The sequence below is a fragment of the Xenopus laevis genome, chromosome 4L, assembly GCF_017654675.1.
Source record: "Xenopus laevis strain J_2021 chromosome 4L, Xenopus_laevis_v10.1, whole genome shotgun sequence".
NCBI classification, from domain to species: domain Eukaryota; kingdom Metazoa; phylum Chordata; class Amphibia; order Anura; family Pipidae; genus Xenopus; species Xenopus laevis.
The window spans coordinates 97292759-97320695 of NC_054377.1; the positions used below are offsets into that span (position 1 = coordinate 97292759).

The 27937-nt window shown below is 36.5% G+C and overlaps 1 protein-coding gene across 3 annotated transcripts; it reads right to left on the reverse strand.

The window, feature by feature from the left end:
• Window positions 1-113: 113 nt before the first annotated feature.
• Window positions 114-27923, reverse strand: soat1.L (sterol O-acyltransferase 1 L homeolog). Of its 3 annotated transcripts, none has more exons than XM_018258533.2 (16): window positions 27745-27923; window positions 21526-21663; window positions 16042-16100; window positions 15285-15433; window positions 14074-14133; window positions 12678-12785; window positions 11774-12056; window positions 11616-11694; window positions 10783-10864; window positions 6584-6629; window positions 6331-6460; window positions 6132-6229; window positions 5733-5831; window positions 4113-4248; window positions 2446-2591; window positions 114-2031 (listed from the first exon to the last, which is right to left on the reverse strand). In XM_018258533.2, the coding sequence occupies exons 2-16, from the start codon at window positions 21650-21652 to the stop codon at window positions 1972-1974; spliced, it is 1662 nt and encodes a 553-aa protein (XP_018114022.1). In that variant the 5' UTR covers window positions 21653-21663; window positions 27745-27923; the 3' UTR covers window positions 114-1971. The 3 variants fall into 3 exon arrangements, with proteins under 3 accessions (XP_018114022.1, XP_041446458.1, XP_018114024.1); XM_041590524.1 differs by lacking the exon at window positions 27745-27923 and adding an exon at window positions 22092-22169; XM_018258535.2 differs by lacking the exon at window positions 27745-27923 and having other exon boundaries at window positions 16042-16128.
• Between the last annotated feature and the right edge of the window lie 14 nt (window positions 27924-27937).

Genomic DNA, 27937 nt, shown 5'->3' on the forward strand with positions numbered 1-27937 from the left:
CAACAAAATACAGGTATGGGACCGGGTATCCAGAACGTTACCATTCACACACCACTGCATCTTCCTACGTATTCTTCTTTCCCACCCTCTCGGAAAGTAATTTGAGCACTCAATGAAACAAAAAATGAAACATTTATTTGGAAAGGTCAATTTTCAATAACTAAATAAAAAAATGAGATTGTTACACCTTTCCACAGATCCAGCAGTAACAAAATAAGATTGATACAGGGCACTCTGCATAATATCCACAATCATTTGGTATTTAAATTTTACTTGTTGTCCATGTTTAATACTCACTAAAAACTAATAATCTCACACAGTTACATGGCTCAAGATGTTGTTTACAGTGATTACTCCACATTTTCATGTTTAAATATATAATCTGCTATTCCAGAACAGAGTGCAATTTGAGGACGGAATACAAAAATATATATATTTAAAAAACTGGAAACCAACAGACACCAGTTTCGTTGTAAACTTAGCAAAGGCAAAAAACAGAATTTCTCAGTGAGCTGTTTTCTATATGCAACTGCTTTATAAAAATCCAGAGAGAGGGCTTGTGTTGTTCAGGCTGGTGCAAATTTACCAATATGGAACCTTGGAAAAATACATGCTCTGATAAAAGCTAGCGTTAAAAATCTGGAAGCTGTTGCTTAATCTCTTGAAACATTATTTAAAAAAATCATTGATGACAGTGAAGTGATTTGAAGCAGCTCAAAGTTCAATTATTATAGTCACCCAAGTAGTCTGTACATTGCAGTGCAAGATATTAATTGAACAATAATAATACTTTGTCCTATATTTTTAAAGTGACTTGTCAACCTCTTGTAGGCTTCAGTTTCTTCATTTGGTCAACCATTGTGCAACGGAATATTATCCAATAGAAATTTTAGAACAAAAATAAATCACTGTTTTTTCAAAAGCATCTTTTACAGTTCTACAGAAAAAAACAAAAATAATTTAAAACAGTTACCAGTACTAAGAATGAACATTCTGCATTTTTAGCAATATTGAGTATCCAGCTACTCACATCCTTCAAGGTTTTTTTATTTTGGGAGGGGGGGGAGAAAACTCCTGGCAAAATCCAGTCAGAGTGTCTCTATCATATAATGAACAATTATAGAAAGAATAAAGAAATGTCATCAATACTGATTTTACTGGAACAGAGTTCCACCCTGTGGATTCAGAAAGTAAACCCTGATACAATGCTTATTAGAAAATGTACGCAGGTAACAATCTTGTTTGCCTGGATCTAAACCTTTCCCCCCAAACCTGCATAATATATATTACTGTACTTGGAAACAGAATATTCTGTTTATAGAATCTGAATAGAGCAAAAATTGGCACCCCTGTGCGTTCTCATCCGTCTATTATTTAAAATGTGCAGTCTGTAATAGTAATGTTGTGATTATTCAAACTTGTAAACAGAAAAACAACTATGCTAGATGTGTTTCATATCTATCGTGCACATTTGAAATAAAAGGGATTTGTGCAAAAACATTGTGATCTTTGGCGATTATGGAGGGATGTAAGGATTTCCCCACACATTGCTTCTTAATGCAGCAAGTACATATTCAGGCTTAAGTCCTTTGAAAATGCATTGCTTCATCTATTAATAGTGGCACAGTGCACTATGGTTATGTATGAGGCTCTCATCCCATTTATCCCTTACATTCATAAAATTTTGGTAAAAAGAGAATTTACAGTTTTTAAACATTCATAGGCCAATAGTGAAGGAGTTAAGTCTCACTTAACATTTAGTTTAGTTGCCCGGCCCATAGGAACTGGTGCAAAATCAGGACCAAGCAAGCTTAATCCATGGCTTAATTAACAAGAACTTTAAGCAATAGCTACATCTTCCTTTTAGGTACATCAGTACATAGTCCAGGTGGAGAAGGGCAGCCATTTTTTCTGCCAGAGTAAAGAAAATGACTGGCCATTGGCAGCATGAGAGGCATCTTTATGTTAGTACTAATCTTCAAGCTGGAGACATGTCCAAGAACGCGGTTTCAAGAAATCAACGAAGGCAGGCTGTGACAAAAAAAAAATTAAATTTAGCAATTTGCATTACAGGTATGGGATCTGTTATCCGGAAACCCGTTATCCAGAAAGCTCTGAATTATGGAGAGGCCTTCTCCCATAGACTCCATTTTATACAAATAATCCAAATGTTTAAAAATAATCTCCTCTTCTCTGTACTAAAACAGTACTTTCTATTTGACCCAAACTAAGATATAATTCATCCTTATTGGGAGCAAAAACAGCCTATTGGGTTTATTTAATGATTACCTGATTTTATAGTAAGGCTTAAGGTATGAAGATCCAAATTAAGGAAAGATTCATTATCCAGAAAACCCCAGGTCCCGAGCATTCTGGATAACCGGTATCATACCTGTATTATGAAATCTAACCTCACTCTCATATGCATTTTAGTTGGATACTCACATTGTTGATTGGACAATGGCGCTGCGCATACCATTCTTGTGAATACAGACAGAGAAGGACCCCCTGACCCAGAAAAAGGGATGTCCACATGATCACATTCCAAATAGGACCATTCCGACGGTCATGTAGAATGAAATTAAAAAGCACTGGAATGAAAATTAAAAACCCATATATTAAAGAAAAAACACGAGTATTACCTACAATGTTATTCATATATGCAGGGTTATGAATTTGGACAAAATTGTCATGCTACTGAACTAGAGGAGACAAAGCGAAGAGGCTCTTAAAAAAGGATGCCTTTTGGATCCGCCGCCTGGAAACCCTAGTCCCAAATGGCCTGAACAGACAGTATGATTTACATACTATTTTTTAATTGTTCCGGTTTTTAATCTGATTTTAATAATTATGTTTTTACAGATAAAACTGACAAGCGCAAAATAATGAAGTAAAGTTAATAAGTTTCTTTGTCAAGTGACCATATTTACATCCTAAACGGATACAAGTTTGTTATGTTTGTGTGTGTGATATATATATATATATATATATATATATATATATATATATATATATATAAAAACGAATACACCAATTAGACCGCTCCCAGCTTCCCCCTCCTGCACTGCTCCGTGTATTCCTTGCTGGGTGCTCAGTCTGCAGCGTCCCCACCGCTTGTCACACACCAAACCAAAAAGAATGACGCCACTCCATTCAAGGAAAAGGCTTGAGATCCCTATGGGGTCAGTAATAAACCAGCCTTTTCCTTGAATGGAGTGCCGTCATTCTTTTTGGTTTGGTGTGTATATATATATATATATATATATATATATATATATATATATATATATATATATATATATATATATATATATATATATATATATATATATATATATATAAAATACACAAAAGCCATGAATATCTTGTAAATTATATCCTTATAAACGGTGAGTTCTGATGTCATCAGTTATAAAAGTTCTGATGTCATTTCTGTCACATGACTCCCTAAAACTTGTGTATTATAATAAATAAAGTACCCCCAGTTTTAAAATATGAGGATATTAGAAGTTACCTCGGAGTTCCATGACCTTATAAAAACACTCGGCCTTCGGCCTCGTGTTTTTATATGGTCATGAAACTCTTCGGTAACTTATAATATCGGTACTTTATTCACTATATATAGATAGATAGATAGATAGATAGATAGATATAAATAAAATGGTTATTGCTATTTTGATACTTTGTATTTGCATGTTCAACAGATGGCGCTGTTTTAATAGCTTTAAAAGGAAGTCCAAGTGACAGTGTGTGTTAGCTTGAAAAAAATCCAGGGATCAGCTTGAAACGTTGCTGTGTTTGGTCTGAGCATGTGCAAATAAAGGCTTTTTAATTTCACTAAAATGTGCTGTTCATTATGCAATTGGATGTTCCTAAACTAGCTTTAATGTGCTATTTGCGGCAAATTTACTTTTTCTATAATACAAAGCAATTTGTAGACATTTGTTGATGATGATGATAGTGCTGCATTGTGGTACTGTGGAGGTATTTTTTTGATATCTCTGATCTAACTATGAATATCTGCATATCTAGTCTGCAGTCATTGCTTAGTTACTACATGCTACTGTATGCACTGTGTATATTGCATGCCCGCCCAGTAGGATTCTACTTACTGCCACAACACATAAAGAGGATGAAGAGAACTGGGTAGAAAAATCCAAAACTAATGGCAAGAGCGTACTCATGAACCACAGCAGAGACCGTGAACACACACAACATGGCTGCTGCCTTGAAGCGCCTGCCAAAAAACTTTGGAGAAAGAAATACATTTAGAAATAATGACTTTTGGTTATCCTTGCAGTTCTGGTAATCATGGGTTTGCAAATTAACCTTTTTTTTCAACAAATAAAACAAAATAATAAGGGACAACCTTCTTAAATAATATTAGAGGGTCATATAAAAGAATAAATGAAATTCTGAAGTTGACCGTCATGATTAGCATAAGACTTAACAAAGAACCCATAGATAGTTATAATAGTTAGATAATATTTAATATTTGTATATATCTAAGAGTAAGTTATAAAAAGTTCTGATGTATGCAACAGGTCAGATTGGCAGCCAATCAAATGCTTTTGACTAATAACGCCCTGGTGCAAACTTGCAACTTTTGTGGCATTGCAAAGTACTACTACAGAGTATTCTATACATGAAACATACAAACAGCTTATATGTTTTGTAAAACATCTGATTGTTTAGAAGCTTTCTTTCTGGAAGTTGAATCAATTAATGAAGAACTAAAGCCTAAAAAAAAGTATGCAACCAGTAATGTTGTATTTTATAGAATGAATTTACTGTAATAACCCAGAGGGTCAGCATTCTTACACCAGTAATGATACCTTGAAACATCCCCATGCCAGCCAGGCCACCCTAGGTAACTCAGGTCTAGGGGCAGCGCCTTCGATTGTTGTACCCTAGGTAGCTGCCTTTGTCTACTCCTAGTTCCAGCCCTGATTAAAGGCATCTCTGGAGGCACAGGTCTTCACTGCTAAAGGGCTGTTGTGACTTTGGACTGGTACTGAAGCCCAAAACAAAAGGGGGCCCATTTACTAAGGGTCGAAGTGAATTCAAAGTGAATTTTTGAATTCAAAAACTTTGAATTTCTAAGTAATTTTTGGGTACTTTGACCATCGAATAGGCTAAAATTCGATTTGAATTGAAAAAACTTTGAATATTCTACCATTTGAAAATCGAAGTATTGTCGCTTTAAAAAACTTTGTCTTCAAAACTTTGTCACCTTAAACCTGCCAAATTGCTATGTTAGCCTATGGGGACCTCCTAGAACCTATAGCCAGTATTTGGCTAAGTTTTTTTTTTTTTGGAAAATCGTTTGATCGATCGATCGATTAAATAGTTTGAATCGTTCGATTTGAATTCGATCGAAAACGGCTAAATTCACTCAAAAAAAAACACAAAAAACTTGGACTATCGAAGTTCTACAATTCGATGGTCAAATTTTGAAGTTTTACCACTTCGAAATTCGACACATAGTAAATGTGCCCCAAGGTGTTGAAACCAGCTCATCCTCTGCACCCCCTATGAATTGTCACAGCCAATGCTGCCCTATAGCAGTCTTCCTACAGAATCAAGTTAAATATTAAGTTAATCATCACCTTTTATATTAGTTTAATAAAAATTAAATAAAAGAAGATTAAGGGCCCTTAACACCACAGAACTTAAAAATTAAAAGTATTTGTTTTAATTCATTTTCAGTTCTATAATACTACAGTTCTCACCCAAAGAAAGTCCCGGTATGCATAGTAGTACAGCCAGTCATGAACCACTACATTCCAGGTCCTGTAATAATTGGCAAATGATGTAGAATTCCACCAGTCCTGTAAAAGTTGCATTATTCTGTTAGCCAGACTTAGCTGTAAAGGGTGAGTAGTACCTATATTCAGATCCGCTCCATCTGTGAGGCAAGTGGGAAACCTTACCTCAGGTGGTAATATGCGGCAAATTAACTGGTAACTTTTATAACCAAATTTCCAATTTTTAAACTGGACATAAATATGTGTACCGTAATATTTATATTGTCAGATAATCTTTCTTTTCTACAGCAAAGCTAAACCAAGCAAAGGGTAAGATTATGAGACAGAAGTAAGAAACAACTAACAGCCATATTTTATTATTACCTTATAAAACATTCTGTCTGCGAAGCGCAGCATCTCAGCAAAAGCATTGAGCCAGCAATGCAAGAATGCAAAGAAAGCCAGTAACATAACCAAGGCACCTGAAAAAAAAGAGATACAAGTGAAGATTCTGCACAAGAGTGGAATAGACAAAATACCAGGTCTTAAAATACAGTTAATCAGTTGCACTGGTACCAATTACCTGGAAGGATGGAGTTAAAAATGCTGAGAACCAGAACTCGAAGGCTGAATGGTTCCTGACTTATGTTACGAAAAAGTGGGATACAAATACGAACAAAAATGTAGTAGACGTAGAAAAGACATCCTAGCACCTGAAACAAAACACCACAGACAATACGAGAAGCAACCTGTCCAAATACAACTAACTATATCTTATATGCTTAAGTTATAATATATTTATGACACAAAGCAGAGACAATGGATTTAATTCTTACCTGAGCAAATTTGGTGGCAACATAACCCCACCTAATAGATGGATTCCTATAAAAAAACAAATGTGGCATTGTTTTAAGATGGAAGTTTGTTAAACATCCTGATAAAAGTGCATTTAAATCATTAACAATTACAAGAGTAGAGAAAATATGCCCATTTAAAGGAATACTGTCATTATTTCAACTGAGCCATTTTAAATCCTATTTTACACTATGTGCCATGTGAATAATTCAGCATCATGCAAGTCTTCAGGAAGCTATTGCCTCGGCTATCTCCTGGTCTAAAACAACAGAGCAGGACTCCTGCCGAGTGCTCTTCTCATATATTCACAAGGTGGCATGTGGAGGCATTTTCAGCAGGATGATTTCAGAGCTATTTTTGATGTAGCATGCAAAAACCTTCTCCAGTCTTCAGGATACATAATCCCACTAGATATATTCATGTGGCTGTCCAAAGAATGCTGTCCAACAACGAAAGAACATGACACGATCATTAGGGAAATGGTTATATCCTGGGACAGGTTAAAACGGAAGAAAAATCTTCTCAGCGAAAGCTCCAGAATAGTTCCTATACTGTACAATAAAGAATTCCCACCAGGACTGAGACCCGTCAACTTTAAAAACTGGCACCACTCCATATACTAGATGGCAAAACACAAACGGATATAGGATATCCTGCAAACTGATATTATTACACCCCTTGACAGGACAGGCTCTGATTATGCCAAATTCAAAATTTTTTAAACTCTAAACAGATTGCAGGTGCTACGGAACCAGAAGACACTGCGTTTGAATAGCTATTTATAAGAACAGAGCGTACCTCACAGGAAATATCGGCAATTTACAAAATGCTTACAAGAAGCACCGATCCACCTATAAATGATTTCAAACAAAAGTGGGAAAAAGAATTATAATGTAATTTTACAGAGGCAGAATGTGAACTACTTGTAGCAAAATCATATAAGTCATAAAAAAAATAATATAAGTCAACTACTGCTAGAGTTCAAGATAACAATTATAAGGTGCTCTCCCAGTGGTACAGAGTACCAAGTAAACTATCCAAAATTTTCCCGACTGTACCTGATAACTGCTGGAGATGTGGACAATCAGGAGGCAACCTAACGCTTATCTGGTGGAGCTGCCCAAAGGTCCAACCTTATTGGTCTCAAATCAAACAACTACTCCCCAAATTTACTGATATTGCTATAAAGGATTCAGCTCCCTTTTTTTGTTATATCACAATGATATGTCGTTACCACAATATAAGAAATCAATTATTTCAATTCTAATTACAGTGGCTAAAACACTGATATCACTCTACTGGAGATCACAAACCATCCCCACAACTAAAGACTGGGCAGTGAAGGTGCAAGAGATATATCAATTTGAACAGTACAAAATGGATGCTACCAAACCAAAACAACAAGAGGCATTTACTCAAAAATGGTTCCACTGGCTACTATTTGTTGAATCCCCAGAATATATGGCCCTGATAGCATAGACAAATAACTAAATCTTCCTTTATGTTCGCTGTTGATGACCCTTGGCGTTCAAATTTGGCATGGAAATCCAAATCTAGATTGAAATCCCAATTTCAACTCACTTCTCCCTATAAGTTAGGGTACCTGGTGAACATCATTTCTATGCTTAGAGAACATTTGATAACAAGAACAATGCTAACTGCTCAGTATTGTGTGTTTGTCTGTTTTTAGGTTTGTTTAAAATTTGACATGTATGTAAAATATACCTTTAATTGACCTGTATTCATTAAAGGAAATATGTATCATGACTGTAAAGTGGACTACACTATAATATACTACCAGGGTCGGACCCCCTCTTCCAGCCCCCACTGCTGCTCTAGCGCACCACGTCGATGTGCCCGCGCAAAATGTTTATTTTGCCGCAACCCCCGACAAAGAGGGGTTGCGCAACACCAAGAAGCGTATCTGGGCTGGCGGGGCCCACCGGGTTTTTTCCCCGGTGTTCTGCCGGCCCAGTATACTACATAAGATATCGTAATATGCATAAATCTGAACATATTTTATTTGTAATGAATGCAAGCAAACAAAATAAAGAATTAAAAAAAAGAAACATGCAGTGCCTATCAGACCAGGCAGCCAAATCCATCAAGTGAGGTCTCAAGGACAGCTGTTATCTTGTTACATGTCCATGAGTCTGAGGCCAGGCTGAACAGATAGGGCTCTGTTGTCAGCTGATGGGGAGTACAGACATGATGTGCAGTTGTAAAAATTTGCTGCACATTTTCACGATATTGAGGGAATTAAAATGATTCAAATCTCTTTAAAAAAAAAAAAAAAGATTTCAGTACAGGATAATGTGTGAGAAACACTATTAACGGATACGTTTTGAAAACATTGTATTTCCCCATGACAGTATCCCTTTAATGAAACAGGTTAAACGACTGAATTTACAAACAATATGAAGCTTCCCTACATGATATTCTACATAAATCTGCAGCATCATTTTTTATGCATCACAATTATAGGGTTGTTATTGATATTATTTATATTTATTATTACATGTATTGAGACTATGATTTGACAGCAAAATGTAGCTTTAACGTCTCAAACTTATGTACAAACCGACATGGCCCAGACATAGACGAGAGCTGTAATGCTGATCTGTTAACATGTACAACATTGTATGCTGGTACTGTCTAATGATTTTGAAAGAGTTTTTTTGTTTTCTTTTAGTTATTTCTATAAGCATTGGAAAAAATGTTTTGTGCATCTTTGTTTTAAACCATAATCATTTTTAAATAAATATAATAGACCTATTTTACTTTTAACATAAATGCAAGCGATACATGCAATTTCTAACTTCTGATTTTGTACTGAGTGAAATTACCTGCTGTTCTTTTCCTTGTTGCACAAATGGTTTTCTAACAGATACAGCTACTGTATATAAAATACAGCTCAGAACAGCTTTATTTTTGTAAATAAACTAATACTGCAGAGTCTCGGTCCTGCCACCTAGAGTAGAAAGCTTAGAGGGGAAATAAACGTGCCCAAACAAATTTAAGTAAAACTACTCTTCTAAGCACTTTTGTATTTTACATTTAAGCTAGCAGTGAATAGCAGAATTAAGCAAAGAAATAGCATAAAATTTACAGTATTAGTGTTAGGGATGCACCGAATCCACTATTTTGGATTCGGCCGAACCCCCGAATCCTCCGTGAAAGATTCGGCCGAATACCGAACCGAATCCTAATTTGCATATGCAAATTAGGGGTGGGAAGGGGACTTTTTTTTTACTTCCTTCTTTTGTGCCAAAAAGTCACACGATTTACCTCCCCACCCTAATTTACATATGCAAATTAGGATTCGGATTGGCTGGGCAGAAGGATTCGGCCGAATCCTGCTGAAAAAGGCTGAATCCTGGCCGAATCCCAAACCGAATCCTGGATTCAGTGCATCCCTAATTAGTGTAAAATACAAAAATGCTTAGACGAGAAGTCTCAGCAATGTTACCGTATATTCATTTGTTTAGGGATGCTTAGTTTCCCTTTGCCAGTTCGAAGTTTTGTCCCATTACAACACCGATTTTCTTCATTTAGTCCAAAATTGAAATTGGACCAAAACTGATTGATTAAAATAACAGGGAAAAGTATGTCCAGCTCAAGACCTATTCACTGAACTCATGCACTCCAAGATACAGTAGAAAAAGAGCAATACAGTAAGATTAGATTATATAAGGTTATGAGATTTAAAAACAAGAGGTATTATACTGCAGTAAAGCATTAGCCCATATTGGGAGTGAAGGTGGTCATAGACGCAAAGATATCGTACAAAACAAATTGTCGATATGATATTCGGTGCGTGTATGGTGAGAAAAGAGCCGATCGTTATTGGCAGAAGACTTGGATATCGGTCGGCTAGTAGATCGGGATGGACGGAAATTTTTTTTTGGGTGCCTTTGAAGGCACCTAAACATCGGCCATTGTTAGTGCTGAATCGTCAGATACAGGTAGAATTCTATTGTTTCTACCTGTATATCTGACGATTCAGCTCTACACGTGTGTATTGAAACAAACAATCTTTCTTGGAAAGATCTTTTCCAAGAAAGATCGTAACTGTTAGGTCTATGGCCACCCTAAGAGGAGTCACAGAAAAAAAAAGTTACAGATTGAAAAGCTAATTGTAAGAAATAGAATTCGTTCAAGTCTACAAGTGACCTCTTACCTTGGGTAACTGTCTCGATATATAAGTGTAGGAGCAAACAGGAAGTACAAGTATTGTGTAACTTGGGGGACAGGAACAATTGCTGGAACAGAAACCAAAATATTAGGAACAAACCTAAAAAAAATAATCTGATTATAAGAAACCATACATATATTGAGAATTAAGTTGCATTAACTGGTAAATCAAAAGGTAATAGAAAATGGAAAACTATACAACAATATAGACCTATTTTAAAAATGTGCAAAATAGATTTTTTGTTGAAAATGTATTCTGCCTAGCAGTTTAATTTTGAAATATCCATATTTTCACTTATTTTTAAATCATATTGTTTTGTTATTTACTACCTGCCGCTGTAATAAACTGAGGTAGCTTAAAAATAGATAAAACGCTTAGAAGAAACACCCCCAACCAGTAGCTCATGAGCAACATGTTGCTCACCAACCCCTTGGATGTTGCTCCCATTGGCCTCAAAGCAGGGGCTTATTTTCGAATTCCTGGCTTGGAGGCAAGTTTTGGTTGTATAAAAACCAGGTGAGCTGCCAAACAGAGACTCCTGAAGGCTACAAGACCACATAGGGACTACCAAACAGTCAACCACAGCCTTATTTGACATCCCCATGGACTTTTTCATGTTTGTGTTGCTCTCAAACTCCTTTTTACATTTAAATGTGGCTCACAAGTAAAAAAAGGTTGGGGACCCCTGATTTAGGCTAACAGAGTCCTATCTACCAAACTCATGTTTAACAAGGTAGTATACTGTCCCTTTATTAAAATGATATTGCAGGTCTAGTTGTAAGTTTACATGTGAGACAACTATCTGATATAATACTCACAAGATTTCTCCTTTGTAAAGGCAAATATTCGAGGAACGTTCTCCCTTACAAACGAATGTGCTTTCATAATAAGCCGGACCTAAAAAAACATGAAGTTAATAAAGCAGAAACTTCTCTAATATTTACTTCATTTAAACATCTCAGGATCAAGAACTAACCTGTTCCAGAATGATGATAAACCGAGATGCAGGGGCTAAGTCATGGTGCAAAACAAAGTATGTAGGCATCAATCCAAGGCCCAGCATTTGAAACATAATGAAGAGAAGCCCAAAGAAAATAGAACGGATGGTGCGATGAGAAGATGCCCGGTAACCCTGGGCCCACACAGAAAAGAGTCCATAGGGAATGATGAATGTGCTCAGGAACATGCAGAGCCATGTGGAGATTACTATAGGAAATTTCCCAAAAACATACACTAGAAGATCAAACTCCAAAACCAACCTGAAATATAAAATAGAACAATAAAGCAAAACATACATGTGCATCTCTCAGCATTAGTGTAAAATACTGTAGTGTATTTTGGTCTATGTGTATCACTTACCAATGTAACCCCTGTATGTAATAAAAGGCAATAAGTTTGCCCATGATTAGTAACTCACAGCAACAAATAAGATGTGCAGTGTGTTTTTTTAAGCTAATGAACAGTAAATGCTTCCTGCTCAGTGGTTGCTATCGGTTACTGAACCTAGGCAAACAATGATTTTTATTACATAACCCCATGTGTATTCTACTTGATGTAAATTAAACACAGGCCAGATTTTCAAATTGGTTGACTGACTGGGCCACTAACACAGTTACAGTTGTAGTGGACCCAGCTCTAAAACAAGTCACCTTACTGTACAAAATGCACTGAAGTAAACGATACAACAGGGATGCCTTTTGTACAGTTTAGACCAACATTTTATGGTCCTGCAAACAGCAGGGATCCCCCTGCCTCTAGATGAACAATTACTTTTACACAGGCTTAATACATAAACTGCACGAGTTTGGGTATTGAGACACCATGCAGCACTGGTCAATATGTAGAAGAAGGTGAAGGGTAGTTAAAGTAGTGAATATTACCTGCCCTCATCAATACAGTCCACAACCAAAGTGCTCAGGATGAAGAGTATAAGAAGAGCAATAAACATGTGGTAGATGGTACGGATATGATTCACTTCAAAGAGTTCACTGTGGAGAATGAAAACAGTATCAGCTATCAGACACCTGACAAGGACTGATGCACTTTTATCAGAGAATTCTAGCCTTGCAGACCAATAATTTGCTTAGATACTTTACTTGTTGCCTATGGTTGAATACCCTGATGGATTGTGTCACACTAAAGAAGTAGTAGCTGCTAGCTATAAGAAGCAACTACTAATCCAGGAGCGCTCATGACACGAGGCAAGGTAAAAAAAAACCAGCAGCCCACAAGGTACCAGAGGCAGCAAAAACACACCCCTGGTAACTTTAAGAGCTGAATTTCAGCTTCTTTAACCAGAAATATGTCTCTTCTAGTTCAAAGAGCACAGTATTTGTATTTGTTTTTTGGTTTTCATTTTCAAGTTTTGATAAATAAGCCCAACTATCTCTTCACACCACTGCTGTATCCTACATTAAATGGGCCATATACACAATTTTTAGTAACAGCAACAAAATCAATAGAAAAAATATTAAACTATTTAATGTGTACTCACTGAAAAAGAAAGCACTAGACTGTTTTGCTTTTTGGCTTACTATCTGCCCCCTCGCTTTAATTAGTGAGGTTAGTTTGAAGAAGCATAATTAGCTCTGTATAAACTGCCTCCCATACCCCCTTCCCTTTGTTGAGTCTGTCTCATTAGTTTTGTATGGGGTTTATCTGTGCACTAATGTGTAATGTGATTAACTACATTTTCCACCTCTTTTTGCCTCCTAGTTCTTGTTAGAACAAGGAAGCTCTATAGCTCCATCCTTGAAATCCTCTGTAATCAACCCTCCCTTAACCTTTTTAAAATCAACCTCTAGGAGCACTATCACAGCATCTGATTTAAAGGAAAACTATACCCCAAAATGAACACTTAAGCAACATATTTCATATTAAGTGGCATATTAAAGAATCTTACCAAACTGGTCTATATATATTTAAGTAAATATTGCCCTTTTACATCTCTTGCCTTGAGCCACCATTTTGTGATGGTCTGTGTGCTGCCTCAGAGATCACCTGACGAAAAATAATGCAACTGTAACTGTAACAGGAAGAAGTGTGGAAGCTATAGACAGAACTATGTTACTTGGCTCATGTGACCTTACATGGTTTGTTTGGTATTTTTGTGTGAGCAGTGAATCATATGATCCCACGGGGAGGCTCTTGTTTTTTAAAATGGCAATTTTCTATTTATGATTACCCAATGGCACATACTACTAGAAAAGTATATGATTATTATGTGTAATCAATATCTAAGGCACAGCAAAGTATAAGTAAGATTAATGTACTTACTCCAAAAGGGAACGCCTTGAAACAAAGAGCTTTCCATGTTCAAGAAGGGCCCTTGGTCCTCTGTAATGGAACCATAGATGACAAAACAATTAGCTAAAGAAAAAAGGTGCCCCCGCATCCATTATTATGTCTCATCATTTTCTTTAGCCACTTTGAGCTTATAGACTAAAAATAACTAGAGCAGCAAATGGACACTGTAAAACAGCTTTACATAAACAGGTGATTAAGCCAAAATCCCCTGTATAGCTGGACATTACACGTTCTTATTACAAAGAAAGAAAAACACATTTGGATCAGTGCTTTTGAAACAGAAATGCACTCAAGTACCGTTTGTGTTTTTTGTTAACTGACTGATGTAACATTAAACTGTTACCGCATAGTAAATTATATTTAGAGGCTACTCTCATCATAAACATTACAAAAATGATGTAGAAACAAATGTACAGTTTCTTCTCACTCTTTAAATGATTTATCTTTGTGGCTTGCTGTATTTAGAAGAAAAAAAATGGCACAGTTATGAAAACTCCCACTATCTTCATAGATAAGTTTCCATAGCCAGCTTTAGATGAGAAAATAGCAAATGATAGGGCAAAGGAAAACAGAATACATTTATTCTATGCATTTATACTTACAGAAATGTATTTTTGGACAGAACATACAATACTTTAATGTAGGAGAGTATGGCTTTTTGTCATTGTAGAATATTTATTTTCTATAAAGTGGACACTGCAAAACAGTCTACCTGTAAGGTAAAAGTATCTGCCAAAGTAAGCATCATTTCCAGAAACAATGAAAATATTTAACTGTTACGGTAACTTACTTTACTGCCAATGTAAATGGGTTGGTTTATAAATGCAGAGATAATTTCCCCAATAAAACAAAATGCATTTCTAAAGAACTTTCAAATTGATTACAATTTCTATGGAGTTAAAGCTGTTTATAAATGTAATTGTTTGTGAGCAGTACCTCTCTATCCCTTGCTGCTCTGTACAGTCTTGGTTCTATTGAAACAAGGCATCTGAAACTAACTGAACAGAGCAGTGAAGAAGCATAAAAGGCATTATGGAAAATGGAGGGAAGCTGACTTTTATATTTTAAAGGATAACTAACCCCCATACCAAAAAAAAAACCCTTTAACTGCCTGGCATTGTCTACCACCTTACCCTCTCCCTGCCTGTGCATTAGTAAAAAAAAAAAAAGATTTATTTTACCTGAGTTTGTGGCCATCTTTCTCTACATTTCCAGGGTAGAAAGATGGTGCAACAGACATACTCTCCAAGACTGTAGATTCTTCCATCAAGTTGTTTACAAACTCATTCAAGTGGCCATCCACCTCCTTCATTAGCTCATTCTTCAGGTGCTGCAATAATATATAAGACAGGTAATAATGTATACCAACATTAAGCATAACTGACATTGCAATGAAGTACATTCTGCATGAGCATGACATACCCATCAGTCTTTCTGAATGTGTAATATAAAAAATCAAATATATACACACAAAGGTTTTTTGTGACTTGTCATTTTTTTTGTAAACGAATAGTTCAGTATAAAAATAAAAACTGGGTACGGAAAATAGATTGGCTGTGCAAAATAAAAATTTTTTCAATATAGTTAGTTGAATCTGAGCTGAATGCTGAGGATCAATTGCAAACTCGCTGAACAGTTACGTCCCATGTGGCCCCCCTTAAATTCACTGACTAACTCAGAGTTAGAGAGCTACAAACCAGGAAGTTGTGTTCTGTTAAGATATCCAGTAACTCCAGCCCTTATTGATTACATTTTTGGCTAACTAATTATATTAGTAGAGTATTTATTTTGCACATACTATTTAGCCAGTTTTTATTTTTACACTGAACTGTTCCTTCAAATGTATTGCACATAATCTACAGTTTAAAGTGTCAGAACTACCAAAGAAATACAAGAATCAATATGTAGGTTGTACTGTGATTAGAAAGTGAATTTTACCTCTGCTTTTTTCCTCATTTCCATTTTCTTGTTGATCACATGCTCTAGATCCACAAGTCCTGCCAGCAAAATAACAAAGTCGGGTCACTGTGCACCATAAACAATGAAAAATAAAATCAAGTTAACAAGGAACAAGGACATTTGCTGAATATGCAATATCTGGCCAGCTAAGCTCAAGTGTTGTAAACAGGAGGAAACCTTGATCAAGTATTAAAGTGGACCTGTCACCCAGACACAAAAATCTGTTTAATAAAAGTCCTTTTCAAATTAAATATGAAATCCAATTTCTATTTTTTATTAAAGCATCCACAGCTGTTGTAACCTCATTCAAAAATCTCAGCTGTCTATCAAATAGTCTGCCCCTCCTCTATGCCTTAGGCATAGAGGTGGGGCAGACAATTACTTTCACTTTCATTCAGCACTTCCTAGATGTCACTGCTCTCCCCACATCCCCCCGTTCTCTTCATAATTTAATTGTTTAAACAGTGCTTAGGGATGGACATCAGTTCCCCATTCTGGTGCATAAACAAGATTTTGAGATGATGCAAGGCTTGCCTTAATAACAGTGTCCACAAAATGGCTCCTGCCTGCTTGCTATAATTATGAGTTCCCAGACCGAAAGAAACAAGATTCAAATAATTTATATAGTGTAATTAAAGTTCATTTTAATTGACTATATGTGATAAAATAGGATTTTAAATAATTTGTTTGGGTGGCGGGACCCCTTTAAAGAATTAACTCTTAGTTCACACAAACACACACCCTGGCTATGGACTTTATAAGTCACTGGATAAAAAACATGTGGCTGCTGTCCTAAAACTTTCATATAGGTCCTGGAACCATTTATTGTATAATAATATATTTATGGCTTGTATACATATATAATACACAAAAGCCATGAATATCCTGTAAATTATATCCTTATAAACGGTGAGTAGTGATGTCATCAGTTATAAACGGTGAGTAGTGATGTCATTTCTGTCACATGACTCACTAAAATTTGTGTATTATAATAAATAAAGTACCCCCAGTTGTAAAATATGAGGATATTAGAAGTTACCTCGGAGTTCCATGACCTGTATAAAAACACTCGGCCTTCGGCCTCGTGTTTTTATATGGTCATGAAACTCCTCGGTAACTAATAATATCCTTATATTTTACAAGAGGGGGTACTTTATTCACTATATAAACAAACAAATTTCCAACATAATCAGCAGCTGCTCAGAGCCCACTGAGCATCTGAGTGTCACAGAAACTTTCCAAGATGGTGACCCCCTGTGACAAGTTTGAAGTCCTACATTATTGCTGCTATTGACAAGCTAAAACTTTAGGCTGGTGCAACAAGTTCAGTATATAAAACATGGCAGTTTTAGCCATATTAATTTGTAGGGTTCAGTTTAAGAGATTTATTAACGAATGTATCAAATTAGACTAGTTTACAAAATTGGCCAGCCACCCTCACAGCTGCTTTAAAAAAACCTGAAGGTGAAAAATTAAAGCTTTATATTAGAATGACTGTCAAACATAGCATAGAAAGAAGTTTCTGGTGAACAATTGTTTGAAACAATTGTATCAAAGGTGAACTACTTCTTAAGTGATGGTAAACACTACTTCTAAAAGTAGCAAGAAAGAAAAAAAGAAAATAAATGTATTAGTAAACACAGGTACAGAGGGAAAAATGAATTTAAAGGTCTGCTTCTGAAAAGCTATCAATTAAAAAAAAAGCAGACAGAGAAAATTCCTCCATTGTCTGTCATATGTTACTAGTCCTGTCAAAGCAATAGAACTGAAGACATTGGTTTCTTCTTGTAGATAAGTAGTACTGTGGAATAGGTAGAGTTTGTTATTTGCAACTGCATCATTACAACGGTTTCTTTATTTTTGAAAGCAACACTTGTTTGGGAATGTCTCAAATTAGAATTCCAAACATCAAACACATCTAATCAACTGATCTGGTTGCTACTCCAATATAGATCAGGCGGCACTCCAGATGGAAAAGAGAGTCTTTATTGTAACAAGTCAAGTGCCTGCAGTTTTGGGAGAAAACCCCCTTAATTATAGGCTTATGATTAAGGGGGTTTTCTCTGGAAATGCTTCAGGCAATGCAGGTCCTTGACTTTTTACAATAAAGACTCTTTTCAATCCGGAGTCCATCCTGATCTATACTGGAGTGGTTATAAATCTTTATGGAATTGATGGAGAATATAATATTGTGCGGGGTGAGTCTGGAGCAGTCACTTCTATTTGACAGTTCGACTATGCTGCCCAACCATCAAGGCATGTATAGCCATGCCGGGCAGGGGGTGGCACTTGGACCAATACTCCTGCAGTCCTGAAGGATTAAAGTTTATCAGGAACAGTAACATCAAAAAATGTAAGTGTTTTGAAGTAATAAAAATATAATGCATTGTTGCCCTGCACTGATAAAACTGCTGTGTTTGCTTCAGAAACACTACTATAGTTTATACAATGGGGGCAGCCATTCAAAGGAGGAAAGGCTCAGGTTACACAACAGATAGCAGATAATCTCTGTTGAACATAATGGTGTTATATTTTATCCCCTATTTAACCTGTGCTATATAGCTTTTTTTCAATTTCCGCCATTGCTATACAGCAGCTTGTTTATATAAATTATAGTAGTGTTTTCATCCTAAAGTAATGGAACATTAGAAAGGTGCCATACACGCACAATTCACTCTTATGGCATATGTTCAGACAGATAATGTGCCTGGTTAGTCCATGTATAGCAACCTTTAAGCCAATGACAAACAGGGTGTTTAGTCGCAAACACTAACTGGCACTCCTTTCTTGCAATAAAATGCCCAAAAACAGCTTTGTATTGTAGACCACAGGAACTGGCTATTTTAAACCAGTCAAATTGTGTAATAACCGGAAGTTCCATTTTCAGTAGGTGAAAACTGTTTTTCTGCTGCCAAATGAGCACGACAGTAGGAAATAAAAAACATTCACAAACTGTAGTCATTCATTAACATTTCTTTCAAGATTAATACAAAAACAAACACACAGGACTTGGAGTAGACACCTTTAATCGTTAACTAAAAAAAAAATAAACTGACAGTTTGGTTAAGGAACCTCCTTCGTGTAGGTGTTTACTAATAAAGAGTCACAAGTGTACCAAAGTCAGTAGGGAACTATTATTTTTTATCACTTTTGCTTGTTTTCATGTGCTTGAAGAATCCCAAACGAGTCAATTTACACGTAATAATAACTATTTTCACTCTGTTGCGTACAGTATGTGATGATTAACAGCCAAGCAATGCAGAGTGGAGAGCAGATGTGGAACAAACACAAATACACTCACAATACATTTGAAACAATGAATAAACTAATAACAAAAAGGCGCCACGAAAAACTGGGGATATGTCTTTTTTTCCCCCAAGTGCTGATATTTTCTTTTTCCATGTAGATATGATTTGCTATAATTGATGTCTGAACAAAAGCTTTATGTTTTGTCTTGTTTAATTGATCTGGAACAGTTAAGAGGCATTTTTTTTTTTTTTTTAAAAATTAGATGTTCTCATTTTATATTAGTCATGATTACACACACAACAGTCACTACAATCACGTGAATACTGGCAGGAAGCAAAAAGCTCCTATTAAATAATGCACCCTCAACAATCAATTTTGCATGTTCTATGAGTACATTTAAAAGGTATTAGTTGAGAAACAAATTTAAACATTAAGGGGCATACAAATACAGGTATAGGATCCAATATCAGGAAACCTGTTATCCAGAAAGTTCTGAATATTGGGAACGACCTCTACCATATACTCCATTTTAATCAAATAGTAAAAATGTTTAAAAAAATATTTCCTTTTTCTCTAACAATAAAACAGTACCTTGTGCTTAACCCCTAATAAAATATAATTAATTTTATTGGGTTTATTTCATGTTGAAATTAATTTTTTAAGCAAATTATGGAAAGATCCCTTATCCAGAAAACTCTAGATCCTGAGCATATTGGATAAGAGATTCCATACCTTTATATAAAACACAGCCTAAGTTTAGGATATATGATTAATTACATGCAATATGCTATTTATAAAGCAAATTTATTCCAGTCTTAAAAATGATTGTTCTAGAAGGCGCAGGCAGAGCGGTCAACGCTAAAGAATAACTCACCAGGGGACCCATGTGGTGTGCAGGACCAGGGGTTTTCCTGATAAGGGATCTTTCTGTAAATTGCATTACCATACTTTATGCTAAAAATCATTTTAAGGGCAGATTTATTAAGGTTGTGTTCAAATTTCATCGAGATTTATTATACCCCGACCTGGAAATAGCTTGAATACACCATCTAAAACCTGTCGAGGTCATCTAGAAGTCAATTTCAGAGGTCCCTTGAACCATTTGAAGAGGTTAATAGCCTGCATAATGTTCAAGGTTTTTCCTGAAAACTCGAAAGATTCAAGAGATTCAAGTTTTTTCCCCAGAGAAAAATTGAATCAATTCGAGTTTTCGAGTTTCACAACTTGAACTCGCAGAATCCATTTTTTTTTTAAAATAAGAAATCACTTCAGTTGTGAGTTCATTCGAGGTATAAAAACTCTAACATTCTACTTTTGATAAATAACCCCCAGAAAAAAACTGGTAATCTAATTATCCATCTTGCATTGACTAAACATAGAGTAGCTTCAGTTTTCCCTTTTGCCTTGTTTAGCTCAAGAAATAACAAAAAGTGTTTTTTTCTTGTTTTAAACAACATTTTGGGGGTTATTTATTAAACCCCGAGTTTATCCAATTTTTTTATTATTAAAACAAAGATGACCTAACTCCCATCCATGAAGTTAACTCATTTATGAATAATTCTTCTCGAAAAAACCCCGCAACAGATTAATGCGTCAATTCAAACCGCAAGATTGACGTTCCGAAACCTTGTCGCCACAGAAACTCGTATTTTTGGACGAAAACCAGCGCTGATTTTCTGATTCAGATTTTTAGTAAATATGGAGTACAGGTAAGGGACCTGTTATCCCGAATGCTTGGGACCTGGAGTTTTCCGGATAAGGGATCTTTCTGTATTTGGATCTTCATACCTAAAGTCTACAAGAAAATCATCTAAACATTAAATAAACCCAATAGGTTGGTGTTGCATACAATAAGGATTAATTATATATTAGTTTGGGTCAAGTACAAGGTATTGTTTTGTTACAGAAAAAAAGGAAATCATTTTGAAAAATGTGAAATATTTGATTTTAATGGAGTCTATGGGAGACGGACTTTCCATAATTTAGAGCTTTCTGGATAATGGGTTTCCGGATAATGGATCCCATACCTGTATAAAACCCCCTAGAGTTTTCCCCTTTAAAAACTCGACCAGAAAAATTCAAGGTTTAATAAATGGGCCCCTTAATGTTCACCCATCGACTGGTCCAAACAGACATATATAATGTGAGTGGCTATGAACTTGCATGGAGAGAGAGAGATATAATTGAGGTTAAACGGTTAAAAGTGATTCTTACCATTACGCACTGTCCTGAACACTCTGTCTCCTTCAGTTCTTCTTGCGACATCGCCCTGCTCAGAATACACACACTGTTTGGAGACTAAACGTCGACTCCGCAGCACGCGGTCCTCTTCATCAGACATTCTTTAACCTTCTGTATTAAAAAAAAAGGGCAGAATTGCATGGATAACTGAGATCAGCTTCCCAAAAGTAGAACTGATTTTTTTTTTGTGGAGCCTTGTCAAGAGGAAGTCACATATAGTAAGCATGAAAGCCAATAAGGCATGGTATAAAAGCAAAAACAATGGAAGGACACAAATAACCGATAACCCAATAACAGTGAAAGTCGGTAGTAGTGAGGTTTGGAAAGCAGACAGTAGCAGGTAAAATAATTGTTTGTTTGCTATTTAATACAGGATGTCATTATTTGCAGTTCCGTACAAACACAGAGGTAAAACTAAGGTTACTGTTCTCTGGCAGATCTCCAGTTTGGAATACCAGCCAAACACAAGTACTTTCTTCAGACAGAAAAACAAAATCCATAATAGGTAATTTTAAAGGGCAAGTAATACTAAAAATTACCATGATTAATTCAACCCCACACACACGCTATTTATTATTTGTAGATGCAAACAAAAAAATAATTTCTTTAGAGCAGTACCCCACTGCCCATTTCCAGGAAATTGTTGCTGAGAATTTAATAGTTTTACGGGTGACAAAGCTCCCTATTGATTTCAATGGCAACCAATTGTGTGCACTTAAAAAAGAACAGTGTGAACAGATCAGCTGATTGGTCTTTACTGCAACATGATTGTATCACTTTTGCTGTGTTAGCCATCTCATATCTGTTGTCTAAACCAAGCAGCACCTATTCTATTGTAATGGTACAAACAGCTCTGAAAGCCCTGCCAGATAAACTTATATATCTGAAAAGCCTGATTGAAATTCCTACAGGGACTCCTGCAAATACACTCGGCCAACTTTAACTGTTTTTGGGTCAGTGTTGTGAGCAGAATCTGGATAGATGCAGTACAAATTACTGCAACCAAATGTAGCCACATTAGAATCTGTAACATGAGCATCTCCCTTCCCCCAGCTCCTATCTACAGTGCTTTGCATAATTATTCACACTCTGTCCTGGGCGTTTCTACATTTGGTTGTGTTACATCCTGCAATTAACATGGATTTCAACAAGGATAGGAGTTACACAAGGACAGTTCGTCTTCATAAATTCCGATTGTACATGACAATTATTTCTATTCACTTGCTTATTTACTCTTTTCTCTGAACGGCAAGTTGCAAAATTTCAGTTTAGTTTGCCCCCCCCCCTCTCACATTTCTCGTAGCAGCTTAGTAAAACAGATGGCTGACTTTCTGAATGATTAAATCTTGATACAATAGTTGATACATTTCTTAACAGCAGTGATAGCGTCATCCTCTAATGGGGTGGGGAAGGGACAAAGGAGGCCAGATTAAGTGGTCAGCTGATTGGTAGTAACCCATCCCCAGCCACTTCAAACTTGCTACCTGCTCACTGGTTTGCTGAGAAAAGAAGGTTGAGTACATCACACCAGGCCCCACCGCAGATCTTTTTTTTGGTACATCACTGCAGTAGTTGCTGGAATTTCTCTGTTACTGCTAAGAAATGTATCAAGTAATATATGCAATTTTAAAAGATTAGCAGGTGATCTAGCTTATATGACCTATATGTGAGTGAGGAAAAGATAGATTCATTTTTAAAAAGTGTATTTTAGAAAGACATCATATATTTCTTTTTGTTTCTTTACTATTAGCAAATGATTTTTATTAAGGTGAACTAACCCTTTCACCATCTCAATGTTCAAAATATTTGCTATTGCAACACAAAAGATAATGAAACCAAAAAAAAAGCATACATTTGGTGGTTGCATAACTATTTACCTCCCCGGGTCAAGTACAGAACAGCTTTGCACACTAGCCAGGATTGATTTTGATCCATCCTCCTGGGCAGATATACTCCAGGAAGTTGAGGTTAGTTGGATGACACCTAAATTGTTAATAGTGACCCAGATTCCTAAGTGCAATCAGGGCTTTGACTTGCCTATTTTAGGACATTCACCAATAATCTTCAGCCACTACAGTATTACTCCATCCTTGTAATTGCCAATACTTGTTTTTCCAGCAGAATTGAGCAAGTTCTCTTGCAGTATTCTTAAAGGGGTTGCTCACCTTCCAAACTTTTTTCAGTTCAGTTATTTTCAGATTGTTCCACAGAAATAAAGACTTGTATGTATAAAGTTTAATGTTCCTGTCTCTGGTGTTTGAGTCTGACAGCTCAGTAATTCAGGTGCACTCCAAACTGTTACAATTTTGCAACATTTAGTGGATACATTTCTCAGCAACATCTCTGGAGTATTAGCAACTATTGTATCAACTCTAACAGCTGCCTTTAATGAAACTTCGGGATTCTGCTCAGCAGGGACAAAGACAAGAAATGAATCAATTTAGAACAGTTTACAGGGTCGACGACCCCCCTGCCAGAGCAGAAAATTACACTTTACACTTCAATATTAGAAAAGCGGTGACACATAGAAAATAGAAAGTAATTGGAAAAAGTCGTTATTTCTGGTGAACTATCTGAAACCAACTAGTTGTTTGAAGGTGAACAACCCCTTTAATTGTATTTTTCACCTTCCTTCCTTCTATTTTCACTAGGTCCCAGGGCACTGAGGATGAACTAGCACCCAAGGCAAGTACCTCTCCCACTCGTCTGACACCAATCACCCACCTGCCACAAGCACAGCCCCTTCTGATCACTTCCCCTACCCCCCAACTCGCCACCCTTATCCCCTTGGAATGCATTAAGCAATTATTTCTTATTTTCCAGAATCGCACCCACCCCATGTTGCTCCCTAGGCAGCTACTTCTCTTGCTAACCCTTAGTTCCGGCTCTGTGAGCAGCCCCAGAGCATTACTCTACAACTACTATCACTAATATTATTTACTGAAGGCATGGGTAAACAAGCTTGGCATAACAATGGCATGTAAAGGAGGGTGGCACAAAATAAACTATTACTTAAAAAAGAGCAATGTGAAAGCATGTTTGGACAGGCCTGTTTTAACAATCTTGGGCATCTTTTTAAAAATAGAAGAAAGAATGGATGGTGAATAATAGTATACAGTTCACTACACAAGGGGTATATGTTTTGTTATATTTCATTTGGTCTAAATTAAACCTCAAAGGAACAGTAACAACCAAATATCCACTTGTTTTAAAGTAATCAAAATATAATGCAGTGTTGTCCTGTACTGGTAAAACATAAGATTTTTCTTTATAAACACTACTACTACTGTATATAAATATGTCAATAGTAAAAAAATGAAGCAGGAAGGGGTGGGACCCTTACTATCAGAGGGGGATCAGCTGGTTGATGAAAACAAAATAAAAGCGCAGATTCTGAACTCGTATTTTTCATCTGTTTACACAAATGAAGAACCAGTAAGTGAAGGTTTCCTTCTTAACACTCCCAATTCTAGTAATACAACTAATGATGCATGGTTCACACAAGAAGAAATTCAAAAGAGACTTGAACAGGTTAAGATTAACAAAGGTCCAGGGCCAGATGGTATTCATCCCAGGGTAATTAGCGAGCTTAGCTCTGTGATTGCCAAACCTCTTTACTTAATTTTTCAGGATTCATTGAGATCTGGTATTGTACCAAGAGACTGGCGAATTGCTAATGTGGTGCCTCTATTCAAAAAAGGATCCCGTTCTCAGCCTCAAAACTATAGGCCAGTTAGTCTGACGTCAGTATTAGGAAAGCTTTTCGAAGGGTTAATAAAGGATAAGATACTGGACTTCATAGCAAATCATAATACTATGAGTTTGTGCCAGCATGGTTTTATGCGTAATAGATCTTGCCAGACTAACTTAATTTCTTTTTACGAGAATGTAAGTAGAGACCTCGATTCTGGGATGGCAGTGGATGTGATTTACTTAGACTTTGCTAAAGCATTTGATACAGTGCCACACAAAAGGTTACTGGTTAAATTAAGGAATGTTGGCCTGGAACATAGTATTTGTACCTGGATAGCGAACTGGCTAAAAGATAGACTACAAAGAGTGGTGGTAAATGGAACATTTTCTAATTGGACCAGTGTTGTTAGTGGAGTACCGCAGGGCTCTGTACTAGGTCCCTTGCTTTTCAACTTGTTTATTAATGACCTGGAGGTGGGCATTGAAAGTACTGTTTCTATTTTTGCAGATGATACTAAATTGTGCAGAACTATAGGTTCCATGCAGGATGCTGCCACTTTGCAAAGTGATCTGTCTAAACTGGAAAACTGGGCAGCAAACTGGAAAATGAGGTTCAATGTTGATAAATGCAAGGTTATGCACTTTGGCAAAAATAATATAAATGCAAGTTATACACTAAATGGCAATGTGTTGGGAGTTTCCTTAAATGAAAAGGATCTAGGGGTCTTTGTAGATAACACGTTGTCTAATTCTGGGCAGTGTCATTCTGTGGCTACTAAAGCAAATAAAGTTCTGTCTTGCATAAAAAAGGGCATTAACTCAAGGGATGAAAACATAATTATGCCTCTTTATAGGTCCCTGGTAAGGCCTCATCTGGAGTATGCAGTTCAGTTTTGGACTCCAGTCCTTAAGAGGGATATAAATGAGCTGGAGAGAGTGCAGAGACGTGCAACTAAATTGGTTAGAGGGACGGAAGACTTAAATTATGAGGGTAGACTGTCAAGGTTGGGGTTGTTTTCTCTGGAAAAAAGGCGCTTGCGAGGGGACATGATTACACTTTACAAGTACATTAGAGGACATTATAGACAAATGGCAGGGGACCTTTTTACCCATAAAGTGGATCACCGTACCAGAGGCCACCCCTTTAGACTAGAAGAAAAGAACTTTCATTTGAAGCAACGTAGAGGGTTCTTCACAGTCAGGACAGTGAGGTTGTGGAATGCACTGCCGGGTGATGTTGTGATGGCTGATTCAGTTAATGCCTTTAAGAATGGCTTGGATGATTTTTTGGACAGACATAATATTAAAGGCTATTGTGATACTAAACTCTATAGTTAATATAGGTATGGGTATATAGAATTTTAATTAAAAGTAGGGAGGGGTGTGTGTAGGGATGCTGGGTTTTCATTTGGAGGGGTTGAACTTGATGGACTTTGTCTTTTTTCAACCCAATTTAACTATGTAACTATGTAACTATATGCAAACAAGCTGCTGTGTAGCAATGGAGGCAAGATTAATAGGGCTAAATGGCACAGGTTACATAGCAGATAAGCTCTGTAGAATATAATGGTGTTCTACAGAACGTATCTGCTATGTAACACAAGCCTTTCTCTTTGAATGCCTGCCGTCACAGCTATATCACAGCTTATCTAAGTAAAGTAGAGTTTCTGACACAAAAACTTCCATTTTAACTGTGCAGGGCATGTTGGCTTAGGTGATTTCTTGAACTGACATAATATCAAAGGCTGTTGTGATACTAAACTCTATAGTTAGTATAGATATGAGTATATAGAATTTATGTGAGGGTGTGTGTACAGATGCTTGGTTTCATTAAGAGGGGTTGAACTTGATGGACTTTGTCTTTTTTCACCCCAATTTAATTATGTAACTATATTTATTATATTTTAAGTGTGTATTGGGATGTGTCGTTGGCAGCATCACATTTGGTTCCCAGGCTCCCTGGCAATGACTGTTGACCTGGAGGGTGTACATTGAAAGCCAGAACCAGACATTTATTAGCAATGCATATCATTTTTTTCATATGAGCTGGTACCCCAACTACTTTTGTTATTGCCATGCATCTCCCAGCGACCCCCATAGTTACAAACAGCCACTTTCACAGCTAGAGATCCACTTGATCTCTGGTCACTTTCCTTTTCTAAGGATATTATTATTATATTGTCAATATATACATTATGTATCCACTGAGATCCCAGATATGGCTCATGTGTTATTTGTAACAGGTATATCTGTAACACTGATACTGTGCCTGCAGGACAATCTAGAAATTAGCAGCACAGGTTAAAAAGAAAATGAGACTACAAAAAAAAAAAAAGCCACAATTAAGGAAAAGAGTTCAGGGCAATGCTTTTCTCCAGCTATTACTGCGCTCTCTGAAAACGATGTATACTGTAATTCCATTCAATATAATCGTACTTGTCCTAAGGTTTAACTGAAGAAAGCCTTCAATATAAAGAGGGCATAATAAATCCCGTTTACCTGTTTCAGAGACGAGCGCTTTAGGTAGCCGACACCGGTTTCGTCCTAGGGTTAATAGAGACTCCAATATTTTGACTCATTGATGATGCACCCCTTCCTGCTCCTTTCAATGAAACCAACGTAATGCACTCAGAGCGCCTCTCTACATCTTTTTCCTCTCTATGGTGCCTAGGTTAGTAAAAAGAGATGTGCG

Bases quoted from the DNA above. Each gene is read 5' to 3' on its own strand.
- soat1.L (XM_018258533.2), bottom strand. From the start codon at position 21,652: ATGTCTGATGAAGAGGACCGCGTGCTGCGGAGTCGACGTTTAGTCTCC. The intron at 14,134-15,284 runs GTAAAATAAATC...GTTCCATTACAG, and splicing joins AAAGATGGCCACAAACTCAG to AGGACCAAGGGCCCTTCTTG. The intron at 12,786-14,073 runs GTAAGTACATTA...CATTCTCCACAG, and splicing joins TCAAGGCGTTCCCTTTTGGA to TGAACTCTTTGAAGTGAATC.